Genomic DNA, 12,654 nt, shown 5'->3' with positions numbered 1-12,654 from the left:
TCACAAATTATCTGTGAGTGTTAAAATTTTCACTTTCTAGTATTGCATAAGACTCATTAAATAGGGTGGCACCTGTGGCTCAGTGAGTAGGGCGCCGGCCCCTTATGCCGAGGGTGGCGGGTTCGGACCCAGCCCCGGCCAAACTGCAACAGAAAAATAGCCAGGCGTTGTGGCGGGCGCCTGTAGTCCCAGCTGCTCGGGAGGCTGAGGCAAGAGAATCGCGTAAGCCCAAGAGTTAGAGGTTGCTGTGAGCTGTGTGACACCACGGCACTCTACCCGAGGGTGGTACAGTGAGACTCTGTCTCTACAAAAAAAAAAAAAAAAAAGACTCATTAAATAGTTTCAAAGTCAAAAAATAAGACCTAAAAAAATCCTGACAAATTAATGTATATATATATATATCTTCTAAGACTTTGAATTAATTAATAAGTAAATATTCACTCCTGTTTCTCAATAGTAGTTTTTATCTTTAGTTAAAAGCTATTCTTGCAAGAGGGACTTTACCTAACAATTGCAAGCAGTGGTAACCTGGCTTATTGTACCCTCAATGAATCCCCAACAATAAAAAAAAAAAAAATGAAAAAAAAAAGCTATTCTGAAGATTTGTGGCATGGCATAAAAACTTTGGTAGACTTACACACTTTCTCTTCTTCTTTTCTTTTTTATTATTATTTTTTTATATTTGGGGATTCGTTGAGGGTACAATAAGCCAGGTTACACTGATTGCAATTGTTAGGTAAAGTCCCTCTTGCAATCATGTCTTGCCCCCATAAAGTGTGACACACACCAAGGCCCCACCCACTCCCTCTGTCCCTCTTTCTGCTTCCCCCCCATAACCTTAATTGTCATTAATTGTCCTCATATCAAAATTTAGTACATAGGATTCATGCTTCTCCATTTTTGTAATGCTTTACTAAGAATAATGTCTTCCACTTCCATCCAGGTTAATACGAAGGATGTAAAGTCTCCATTTTTTTTTTTTAATTTTTTTATTAAATCATAACTGTATACAATGATATGATTATGGGGCATCATACACTCACTTCATAAACCATTTGACACATTTTTATCACAGTGGTTAACATAGCCTTTCTGGCGTTATCTCAGTTACTGTGCCAAAACATTTACATTCTACATTTACCAAGTTTCGCAAATACCCCTATAATATGCACCACAGGTGGAAAATCTCAAGACCAGAGATGCTGGCGTGGATGCGGAGAAAAGGGAACACTTCTGCACTGCTGGTGGGAATGCAAATTAATACATTCCTTCTGGAAAGATATATGGAGAACACTCAGAGATCTAAAAATAGATCTGCCATTCAATCCTGTAATTCCTCTGCTGGGCATATACCCAGAAGACCAAAAATCACAACATAACAAAGATATTTGTACCAGAATGTTTATTGCAGCCCAATTCATAATAGCTAAGTCATGGAAAAAGCCCAAGTGTCCATCGATCCACGAATGGATTAATAAATTGTGGTATATGTATACCATGGAATACTATGCAGCCTTAAAGAAAGATCACTTTACCTCTTTCATGTTTACATGGATGGAGCTGGAACATATTCTTCTTAGTAAAGTATCCCAAGAATGGAAGAAAAAATACCCAATGTACACAGCCCTACTATGAAACTAATTTGGGAGGGGGATCGGTGGGTCCATTTTTTTTAATAGCTGAATAGTATTCCATGGTGTACACATACCACAGCTTGTTAATCCATTCCTGGGTTGGTGGGCATTTAGGCTGTTTCCACATTTTGGTGATTGTAAATTGAGCTGCAATAAACAGTCTAGTAAAAGTGTCCTTATGATAAAAGGATTTTTTTCCTTCTGGGTAGATGCCCAGTAATAGGATTGCAGAATCAAATGGGAGGTCTAGCTTGAGTGCTTTGAGGTTTCTCCATACTTCCTTCCAGAAAGGTTGTACTAGTTTGCAGTCCCACCAGCAGTGTAAAAGTGTTCCCTTCTCTCCACATCCACGCCAGCATCTGCAGTTTTGAGATTTTATGATGTGGGCCATTCTCACTGGGGTTAGATGATATCTCAGGGTTGTTTTGATTTGCATTTCTCTAATATATAGAGATGATGAACATTTTTTCATGTGTTTGTTAGCCATTCATCTGTCATCTTTAGAGAAGGTTCTATTCATGTCTCTCTCTTGCCCATTGATATATGGGATTGTTGGCTTTTTTCCTGTGGATTAATTTGAGTTCTCTATAGATCCTAGTTATCAAGCTTTTGTCTGATTGAAAATATGCAAATATCCTTTCCCATTGTGTAGGTTGTCTCTTTGCTTTGGTTATTGTGTCCTTAGCTGTACAGAAGCTTTTCAGTTTAATGAAGTCCCATTTCTTTATTTTTATTGTTGCAATTGCCATGGCAGTCTTCTTCATGAAGTCTTTCCCCAGGCCAATATCTTCCAGTGTTTTTCCTATGCTTTCTTGGAGGATTTTTATTGTTTCATGCCTTAAATTAAGTCTTTTATCCATCAATTTTTGTGAGTGGGGAAAGGTGTGGGTCCAGTTTCAGTCTTTTACATGTAGACATCCAGTTCTCCCAACACCATTTATTGAATAGGGAGTCTTTCCCCCAAGGTATATTCTTGTTTGGTTTATCGAAGATTAGGTGGTTGTAAGATGTTAGTTTCATTTCTTGGTTTTCAATTCAATTCCAAGTGTCTATGTCTCTGGTTTTTGTGCCAGTACCATGCTGTCTTGACCACTATGGCTTTGTAGTACAGACTAAAATCTGCTATGCTGATGCCCCCAGCTTTATTTTTATTACTAAGAACTGCCTTAGCTATATGGCATTTTTTCCGGTTCCATACAAAATGCAGAATCATTTTCTCCAAATCTTGAAAGTACGATGTTGGTATTTTGATAGGAATAGCATTGAATAGGTAGTTTGCTTTGGGAAGTATAGACATTTTAACAATGTTGATTCTTCCCATCCATGAGCATGGTATGTTCTTCCATTTGTTAATATCCTCTGCTATTTGCTTTCTGCGGATTTCATAATTTTCTTTTTAGAGGTCCTTCATCTCCTTTGTTAGGTATATTCCTAGGATTTTCTTTGAAACTATGGTGAAGGGAGTTGTGTCCTTAATTAGCTTCTCATCTTGACTGTTATTGGTGTATACAAAGGCTACTGACTTGTGGACATTGATTTTATATCCTGAAACATTACTGTATTTTTTGATGACTTCTAGGAGTCTTGTGGTTGAGTCTTTGGGGTTCTCTAAGTATAAGATCATGTCGTCAGCAAACAGGGAGAGTTTGACCTCCTCTGCTCCCACTTGGATTCCCTTTATTTCCTTGTCTTGCCTAATTGTATTGGCTAGAACTTCCAGCACTATGTTGAATAGCAAAGGTGACAGGGGACAACCTTGTCTGGTTCCAGTTTTAAGAGGAAAAGCTTTCAATTTTATTCCATTCAGTACAATATTAGCTGTGAGTTTGTCATAGATAGTTTCAATCAGTTTTAAAAATGTGCCACCTATGCCTACACTCTTCAGTGTTCTAATTAGAAAAGGATGCTAGATTTTATCAAATGCTTTTTCTGCATCTATTGAGAGGATCATATGACCTTTATATTTGCCTCTGTTAATATGGTGGATAACGTTTATAGACTTGCGTATGTTAAACCAGCCTTGTATCCCTGGGATGAAGCCTACTTGATCATGATGAATGACTTTTTTGAGGATAAGCTGTAATCTATTGGCTAGGATTTTGTTGAGAATTTTTGCATCTATATTCATGAGTGAGATTGGTCTGAAATTCTCCTTTTTGTTTGGTTCTTTTCCTGGTTTTGGTATCCGGGTGATGTTTGCTTCATGGAATGTGTTGGGGAAGATGCCTTCTTCCTCAATTTTTTGGAATAATTTCTGCAGTACAGGTATAAGCTCTTCCTTGAAGGTTTGATAGAATTCTGGTGTGAGCCATCTGGACCAGGGCATTTTTTGGTTGGAAGATTTTTTATTGTTTATTTGATCTCAGTGCTTGAAATTGATCTGTTTGGGAGTTCTATTTCTTCCTGGGTAAGTCTAGGGAGAGGGTGTGATTCCAAATATTGATCCATTTCCTTCACATTGTTAAATTTCTGGGCGTAGAGTTTCTGGTAGTATTCAGAGATGATCTCTTGTATCTCTGTGGGATCAGTTGTCATTTCCCCTTTATCATTTCTGATTGAGGTTACTAGAGATTTTACTTTCCTATTTCTCGTTAGTCTGGCCAATGATTTATCTATTTTATTTATTTTTTCAAAAAACCAACTCCTTGTTTCATTAATTTTCTGAATGATTCTTTTGTTTTCAATTTCATTGATCTCTGATTTGATTTTGGATATTTCCTTTCTACTGCTGAGTTTAGGCTTAGATTGTTCTTCTTTTTCCAATTCCAAGATGGCTTGTGAGATTGTTGATGCGCTCTGTGTCTGTTTTTTGAATGTAGTCATCTAAAGCGATGAATTTTCCTCTCAAAACTGCTTTTGCAGTATCCCACAGGTTTTGGTAGCTTGTGTCTTCATTGTTGTTATGCTCAAGGAAGTTAATGATTTCCTGTTTTATTTCTTCATCCACCCATCTGTTATTCAACAGAAGATTGTTTAATTTCCATGTCTTTGTGTGGGGTCGAGTGTTTTTGTTAGAGTTGAGTTCCACCTTTAGTGCCTTATGGTCTGAGAAGATACAAGGTAAAATTTCAATTCTTTTGATTCTGTTGATATTTGTTTTGTGTCCCAGGATATGATCAATTTTGGAGAATGTTCCGTGGGGTGATGAGAAGAATGCATATTCTTTATTTTTGGGTGGAGTGTCTATATGTGTCTATCAAGCACAGTTGTTCTAGGGTCTCATTTAAATCTCTTATATCTTTGTTTAATTTCTGTTTAGAGGATCTGTCCAGCTCTGTAAGAGGAGTGTTAAAGTCCCCTGTTATTATGGTATTATCAGATATCATATTGCTCAGACTGAGTAAGGTCTGTTTCAAGAATCTGGGAGCATTTAAATTGGGTGCATAAATATTTAGAATTGAAACATCTTCTTGTATTTTTCCCTTGACGAATATAAAGTGACCATCTTTATCTTTTTTGAATTTAGTTGCTTTAAATCCACATGTATCTGAAAATAAGATTGCAACTCCTCTTTTCTTCTGGATTCCATTTGCCTGAAAAATTGTCTTCCAACCCTTGACTTGGAGCTTTAATTTGTCTTTTGAAGCCAGGTGTGTTTCTTGTAGACAGCAAATGGATGGCTTGTGCTTTTTAATCCAGTCAGCCAATCTATGTCTCTTCAGTGGGAAATTCAAGCCATTAACATTTATTGAGATAATTGATAAGTGTGGTAGTATTCTATTCATCTTATTTGGTGAGAGTCCATTGCTTAGTTTTATCTTTTGCATCAGTGTGGAGGTTAGGTTCTGTCCTTTCTTTTTTTTTTTTTTTTTATTGTTGGGGATTCATTGAGGGTACAATAAGCCAGGTTACACTGATTGCAATTGTTAGGTAAAGTCCCTCTTGCAATCATGTCTTGCCCCCATAAAGTGTGACACACACCAAGGCCCCACCCCTCTCCCTCCGTCCCTCTTTCTGCTTCCCCCCCCATAACCTTAATTGTCATTAATTGTCCTCATATCAAAATTGAGTACATAGAATTCATGCTTCCCCAGATCCGTTGTGGTGGTCAGTGTGCAGAACAGGTTGAAGTATTTCCTGTAGATCTCGTCTTGTTGTGGGGAATTTCCTCAATGTTTGTATATCCGTAAATGATTTGATTTCTCCATCAATTTTTAAGCTTAGCTTAGCAGGGTACAGAATTCTGGGATGGAAATTGTTCTGTTTAAGTAGATTAAAGGTAGGTGGCCATTGTCTTCTTGCTTGGAAAGTTTCATTAGAGAAGTCTGCGGTCACTCTGATGGATTTGCCCTTGTAGGTCAACTGGTGCTTACTCCTGGCATGTTGCAGAATCTTTTGTTTTGTCTTGACTTTGGACAGGTTCATCACAATGTGTCTCGGAGAAGCTCGGTTAGAGTTGAGGTGACCTGGGGTCCGATATCCCTCTGAAAGCAGTGTGTCAGAATCTTTGGTGATATTTGGGAAATTTTCTTTTATAATATTCTCTAGTATGGCTTCCATTCCTCTGGAGCATTCTTCTCTCCCTTCTGGGATTCCTATAACTCGTTTGTTGGAATGCTTCATAAAGTCCCATAATTCTGACAGTGAACGTTCTGCTTTCTCTCTCTTCTTTTCTACCTCTTTTACTATCTGAGTTATCTCAAGAACTTTGTCTTCTACCTCTGAAATTCTTTCTTCTGCATGGTCTAACCTGTTGCTGATACTTCCCATTGCATCTTTAAGTTCCCTAATTGACTGTTTCAGTTCCTTCAGCTCTGCTATATCCTTTTTATATTCTTCATATCGTTCATCTCTTATTTGATTCTGTTTTTGGATTTCCTTTTGGTTATTTTCCACTTTACTAGCAGTTTCCTTCCTTGTTTCCATCATTTCTTTCATTGTTTTCATCATGTGTATTCTAAATTCCCTTCCGTCATTCCTAACATTTCTTTATAGGTGGAATCCTCTGCAGTAGCTACCTCATGGTCCCTTGGCGGGGTTGTTCTGGACTGGTTCTTCATGTTGCCTGGAGTTTTCTGCTGATTCTTCCTCATGAGTGATTTCTTTTATCTGTTTCCTTGCCCTAATTTTCCTTTTACTTCCTCTTGCTCTTTAAGTTCTTGTGCAGATGCGGGTGGGTTTAGACCGATTGAACACATGTAACCACTTGCCATTTTTCCACTGTTTTAGTCCTCCTCTTGGGGTCCAGAGGTCTCTCGCTGACTCCCTGTATCCTCACAGGGGTGATGATAGGCAGATCCCACTCCAGAGATGCTTGGAGTCCTATCTCCCCAGACTCACGGTGCCCACATGCAAGGAAGCTGTTACTTGGCCGCTATCTTGCTCTCTCTGAAATATCTATGATCCAGATCACATGATGTGCTAAATGTAGGGTGGGCCAGTGGGTGGAGGCTCTCTTTTTTATTATTGTTGCTTTGGAAGCCAGTTGAACATATTTATATTTTCAGCATTAGAATTTTATAACATAGATATAATTATTTCAGAGATGATAGTGCTTCACTGGAGCTACTATCTGTTTCAATCCCTACAGTTTTTTGAAAGCTCTGAGGGAGCAGCTCTCCAATTAGGGGTTTATCCATCTTATTAATTAGCTACTTTACAATAGATATTGTCCAGTGAACTGTGTGTTCCTATTAGGCACCATAAAGTTGACTTGTTATAGAAGAAGATTATGTGTCCTTTCCATTCTCTATTCTGTTTCTCTTGTCCCTTTTATTTGAGTACAAATACATTCAATAACTACCCAACAGCACTGCTAATTTCAATGCCAGTGTATTCCGGGCTTCAGTTGTAGTAACACTAAATGAGATTTGAATTTGGAGTTTTTGTACATAATAGTTTGTGAATTATGACATCTTATTTGCATAAGGTGTACTTCGTGAAAAATGGCTTGCATAACATTCATTCATGGTTAAAGCCAAGGTATTACCAAATAGCTGGTATGATATTTTATCTACAGTATCTTAACATAGTGTATATACATTCTTGTCTTTTGATGGAAGTTTCATGTTGCCTATACCAAAAATGAGATTCAAAGATGGTTGCCATGCCAAATCTGTTTCCATAGTTTTTCCAGGAGAAATCTGAAAGAGTGAGTTGACCAGCAGGGACTCCACAGAAGGACTGTCACATGATTGAATGTGTAAAGAGAACTGAAGTCTGCCTTTTGAAATTACAAAGGCACTATAAAAACCACACTGCCCCCTGCAACGTTAAGCCTTAAAAGGTCCTTGAATTTGGACAAAAAGTAATTCACTGTACCAGCTGGAGCATTGATAAGAGAAATGTCAGCAAATTCCCTCAACCGCTGAAGATAGGAATGGGGGTTGAGGAGCCATTGGACAAGCATACAGGAAATGCACACCAAAAAATGCACAAAGCTTCTCAAAAAGAAATTTTGCAGTAAATGAGTACATCTTTAGACTTCCAAGAATAATGATAATTATTATGAATCCCAATTTTATGAATGATATACACAGTTCAGAACTTAGGATACTCCCTATAAATTCCATCAGACAAGACTATTAGAAATGCCATCTTCAGGTCCTTCTCCTCCATAAAAGGCTGTGTTAATTCTGTAACACAAATTCCCCCAACAAAGTTGAAAGGCGCCATTATAATGTTCAGACAGAATGCATTTTGAATGTCCTTATATATATATATATATAAATACTTTTATAAAAACTTTTTATGAAATACTGGATTTCAAATTCTGCAGAGTTCTGACTCATATTCTCACTTTAACTTCATTGCACTTCTAAGAAGCTGACTCCAGTGCAGGGTGGAAATAAGTGGTTGAAATAACTGGCAAGTCTCATTTCCTGCATCAATTCCATTTCATTTGAAAAGTTCACTTACTGGGAGTAATTCCAGTGTGGAAGGCTCTCTTTACCATTTACAGTGGTGGTGTTTGGCTTTTGATTGCATTCTTACCATTTCCCCACATGGGCTTTGAATATTTGATTAGTGCAGTTAATGCACTGAATGGACTGTTTGACAATCTCATTCAGGCCTTCCCAAGAAAGCGAGAGACAGAGAAAATGTAACTGCCTAAAAAGAAATCAGGGTTTGAAGAAAAGTGTTTCATATCCATAAAAACTAAAATGAGCCAATTCTTGACTCAGAGTTTACACCTTTGATCAGAGAAATATGCACAAGCATACTCTTGTTTTTTAATATCACAAAGCAAAAATATTTTAGTGTAGGGTTTCAAAATGCAGAAATGTTTTTAAAGTTGTATGAGGATGTACTGCAGAGCCTTAACAGTATTTACCTCTGCAGGGGAGATGTGAGAACCGGGATCTGGAGTTTTGAATTATTAAACATGCTCAATGTTTGATCAAGAAGAATGTATGAAGATAGTTGTGACATTAAAGACTAATTTTGATAATTGTCTTAAAATGATTTTTTTTTTATACCAGGTGTTCCAAAATTTCCAAAGGAGAAAATTGATCCTCTGGAAGTAGAAGAGGGAGACCCAATTGTCCTCCCATGCAACCCACCCCAGGGCCTCCCTCCTTTGCACATTTATTGGATGAACATTGGTAAGTAGTACTTCTTTCCATCAATAAAGGGGCCTTTTAGTCTCATCCATTGTATAAAGAATGTAATGGAACTTAAGGTAAAATATTCATTATGGTTATGAATGTTAAATCAAATAGATTTTACAAATCAGATTCATTTAAAGTCTAGCCATAATATGCACTGAACTGTGGACGTGAAGACCACTAACTACATCTCTTAATTTTATCATATTTGAAGAAAGGAGAGCCTAGTCCTATGATAAAGCATGTCTATAAGGAAACTACTTTCTGTATTCCAGACAAATGTACTTGCCTTTAGAAGGTAGCAGGTGTATAGTTGAGGATGGAGGATGTGCGTGTTGCTAGCTTAATGTTTCTATTTTAGTAATTTCTACATGCTAAATGCAATGAGCCACAGCGAAATCAGTATTAACCTTTGGGTTTAATTTTCCCCAAATCTTTGCTGACTCTTTATTTGAAACCCTCGATTCTTATAAAGTCCACTTCTAACGTGTGCCTTAGCAGTGCTGCCTAAGTGTTTTCTCACTGTGACCCATGCAGAAATATGCTATTTTTATAGCAGTCAGAAAGAAACAAATGAAGCTTCTCTGGGCTACAGACCAATGTTCCAGGTTCCAGTTCCCCTCAAAATTTCCTGGCTTCATTGAGGACAGGAAGATTAATATTACAGACACAACTTTTGAAGAGCTCTGTTTTAATGGAATATGATTTTATGAAAAGTAATAATTAAGTCACTATCTGAATTGACCAGTTTTCAGTTAAGCCAATGTAGATTCATGGAGCAGAGGTAGAAAAAGTTTATGCTGTGTGTCCACACAAGGACTTCTTTGGTTAATGTAAAAAGTATGCTCCCAGAGGTTTTGTGGCTGTTGTTTCCTTTTTCACTTTTTGCTCACCCATTGCTCATGTAGTAAGACCAGACATGAAAGGAAGAATAGCAGAAAAAAAATCAAATCAAGTGAAATAAGGCTAGAATTTGGGGAGGCTAGGATGGGAGGATCATTTGAGCCCTAGAATTAGAGGCTAGCCTGAGCAAGAGTGAGACCCTGTCTCTACCAAAAATAAAATAAAATAAAATAAAATTGAAAACTTAGCTGCATATGATGGTGAGCACTTGTAGTCCCAGCTACTTTGGAAACTGAGGCAGGTGGCTCTCTGAGGCTAGGCGTTTGGAGTTGCAGTGGGCTATGACGTTGCCACTGCACTTCAGCCTGGGACAACAGAGAAAGATCCTGTTTCAAAAAAAGAGATAAAGACATAATATAAAAGGAAGAAAAACAAGAGAAAGATGTGGCACAATAAGGGACATTGCCATTTTCAATGACAAGATATTTCTTTTCAGAATTAGAACATATCCAACAAGATGAAAGAGTATACATGAGCCAGAAGGGAGATCTATACTTTGCAAATGTGGAAGAAAAAGACAGTCGGAATGATTACTGTTGCTTTGCCGCGTTTCCAAGATTGAGGACTATTGTACAGAAAATGCCAATGAAACTAACAGTTAACAGTTGTAAGACCAAATAATTTATCGTTCCATTATGTATGCTGAATGCAAATGTGTCTATAATTTCATTCAGGCTGAAGTCATTTAAAACTGGGTTGATATTTTCTGCCATTGTTAGCTCAACTCTAGAGATTTGATCCACATGAAAGAGATGTCTGCAGCTGCAAAGCCACAGTAGCCCGGTCTCTCACAGCCAGAAAATCAAATCTCAATTCACAGGATAAATATATTTCATTAGAAATGGGCAGATCTAGTCATTTTCGCCGTGTGAAATATACAATGAAATTCCAGGGTTTTCTAAACAAGTCTTGGGCATTGATTTATTAGGACCTCGGAGAAATCAATCAACTAAACTGGGGGTGGGAGAAAAATAATAAAGTCAAAAATAAAAAGAATCAATACCATAATTTTTATCACATCAAGCTTTTTTTTGTTTTGTCCATTCCAAATTGGCAAAGATATTTGAAGAGCTCTTCTTGCCTACTTGATTCTGCAGACACTAGTCTGGTTTCCCAAATGGGAAAAGTCATTAATGGAGCTGAATGCCATAGCTCAGTAGTTAGAATGCTGGCCTTGCAGAGGCCATGGGTTTGAGCCTTGCCTGGGCCTGACTAAATAAATAAACAAAGAAAAGTAATTAATGGAAGGAAGAACCTTAAGATTCAAAGGGAAGCAATAATTGCCAACAGTTCACTGACAGAATGATTGGCTTTGGCAGAGTTTAAAATTGGTATTGCCATTTCATTGTCTAATTTGGTCCATGATTTTTTTCATTTGTATGTGTAGATACACCGTGCCGGGGCTTTACTATAACATTCTTGTAGTGGACGCAATTCTTTAATGGATCTGTAACTTGAATTCTCTTTGCTTGGATTCATCTGTAGTAATTCAAGATTAAACTCATTCTGAATTTTTTTATATATAAAATTGTTTCCCCCACTCAGTGTTGTAGTGAAGCACGGTTCTAACTCATTTTATAATTTTCTAAGAGAAGAATATGGCTTTATTCTTTATGGATATCAGCATCTACCATTTCATTTGTGGTTTTTTCCTTCCATTTTTTTTTTTATTTCAGTAAAGCATGCTAATGACTCAAGTTCATCCACAGAAATTGGTTCCATGGGTAAGTTGAACACGTATAGAGTGTTGGTATTTTTTTTTTCACCTTAAGTAGTTCATTGTCATTTAAGAATTTGAATTTGAATTTTTCCTTTAATGCCTTCATGACTTTATTAACATACTAATATCTCTGTTAAGGAATACCCTTTAGCATAGAGGGTCCAATTGTCTTCCTTCCCCTTTAAAAATAGGCAAGAAGAGTAATCTTTATAAATATATATAATTTAACATATAATTAATATATAAAGAGGTAGAAATAGATATTTAATGAAGTAATTACTTTGAGTCTCCCAAAATGTCTGTTACGGTATATAAGTTTGATAGTTTTACATGAAGAAAAAAAATAGTTAAGTATTAAGAGAAGTAGAAAAAGCATTGGATTTAACAAAGTTAAATGGAAATTTTTCTGGCAAGACTTCTTGGAATATTTAAAATGCAAATGTACCTTACGACTCTCTGATAAAGAGTATAGTTTGTAGCATTTTGCAAGCTCATTTGGCTATGGAACCTTATTTATTTATTTATTTTTTTCATAGAATGTCTACCAGCCCTTGTGTTCTATAAAAGATGCCTGAGTAAATCTGAATTATATAGTAGCCTAGGGTTCTATAATGAGAAGAGTTCGTTACATGAAAGCAACAAATATTCTTTATATCTTATGGACCAGTAACTTAGCTTACACGTCTCATACGCTGGCTACATCTGTAGAGGTAGATAAGGCCTCCTCTTGGAGAACTGTCAGTTTTAAGATGGATTGTTGTATCCTCAACATAATTCCCTTTGAAATAAAAATCATTGCACATAATACACATTTAACAATTATTTTTCAACAAATAAACATCCATAAGGA

The 12,654-nt window shown here is 36.9% G+C and overlaps 1 protein-coding gene across 4 annotated transcripts in view; it reads left to right on the top strand.

Annotated features, from left to right (window-relative positions):
• Positions 1-12,654, top strand: part of CHL1 (cell adhesion molecule L1 like) — a 219,231-nt gene that overhangs the window by 138,485 nt on the left and 68,092 nt on the right. For 3 of the 4 annotated variants that reach the window (XM_053600237.1, XM_053600234.1, XM_053600235.1), the window contains exons 6-8: positions 9,056-9,178; positions 10,521-10,691; positions 11,761-11,808. In XM_053600237.1, the coding sequence (XP_053456212.1) occupies positions 9,056-9,178; positions 10,521-10,691; positions 11,761-11,808 (342 nt within the window). The remainder of the gene's footprint in view (positions 1-9,055; positions 9,179-10,520; positions 10,692-11,760; positions 11,809-12,654) is intronic. The other variant, XM_053600236.1, reaches the window with a different exon arrangement.

The sequence above is a fragment of the Nycticebus coucang genome, chromosome 8 (assembly GCF_027406575.1).
Source record: "Nycticebus coucang isolate mNycCou1 chromosome 8, mNycCou1.pri, whole genome shotgun sequence".
In the NCBI taxonomy this organism is placed as follows: Eukaryota; Metazoa; Chordata; class Mammalia; order Primates; family Lorisidae; genus Nycticebus; species Nycticebus coucang.
The sequence above is the reverse complement of the archived record's forward strand: the minus strand, read 5'-3'. Positions and strand labels throughout refer to the sequence as shown.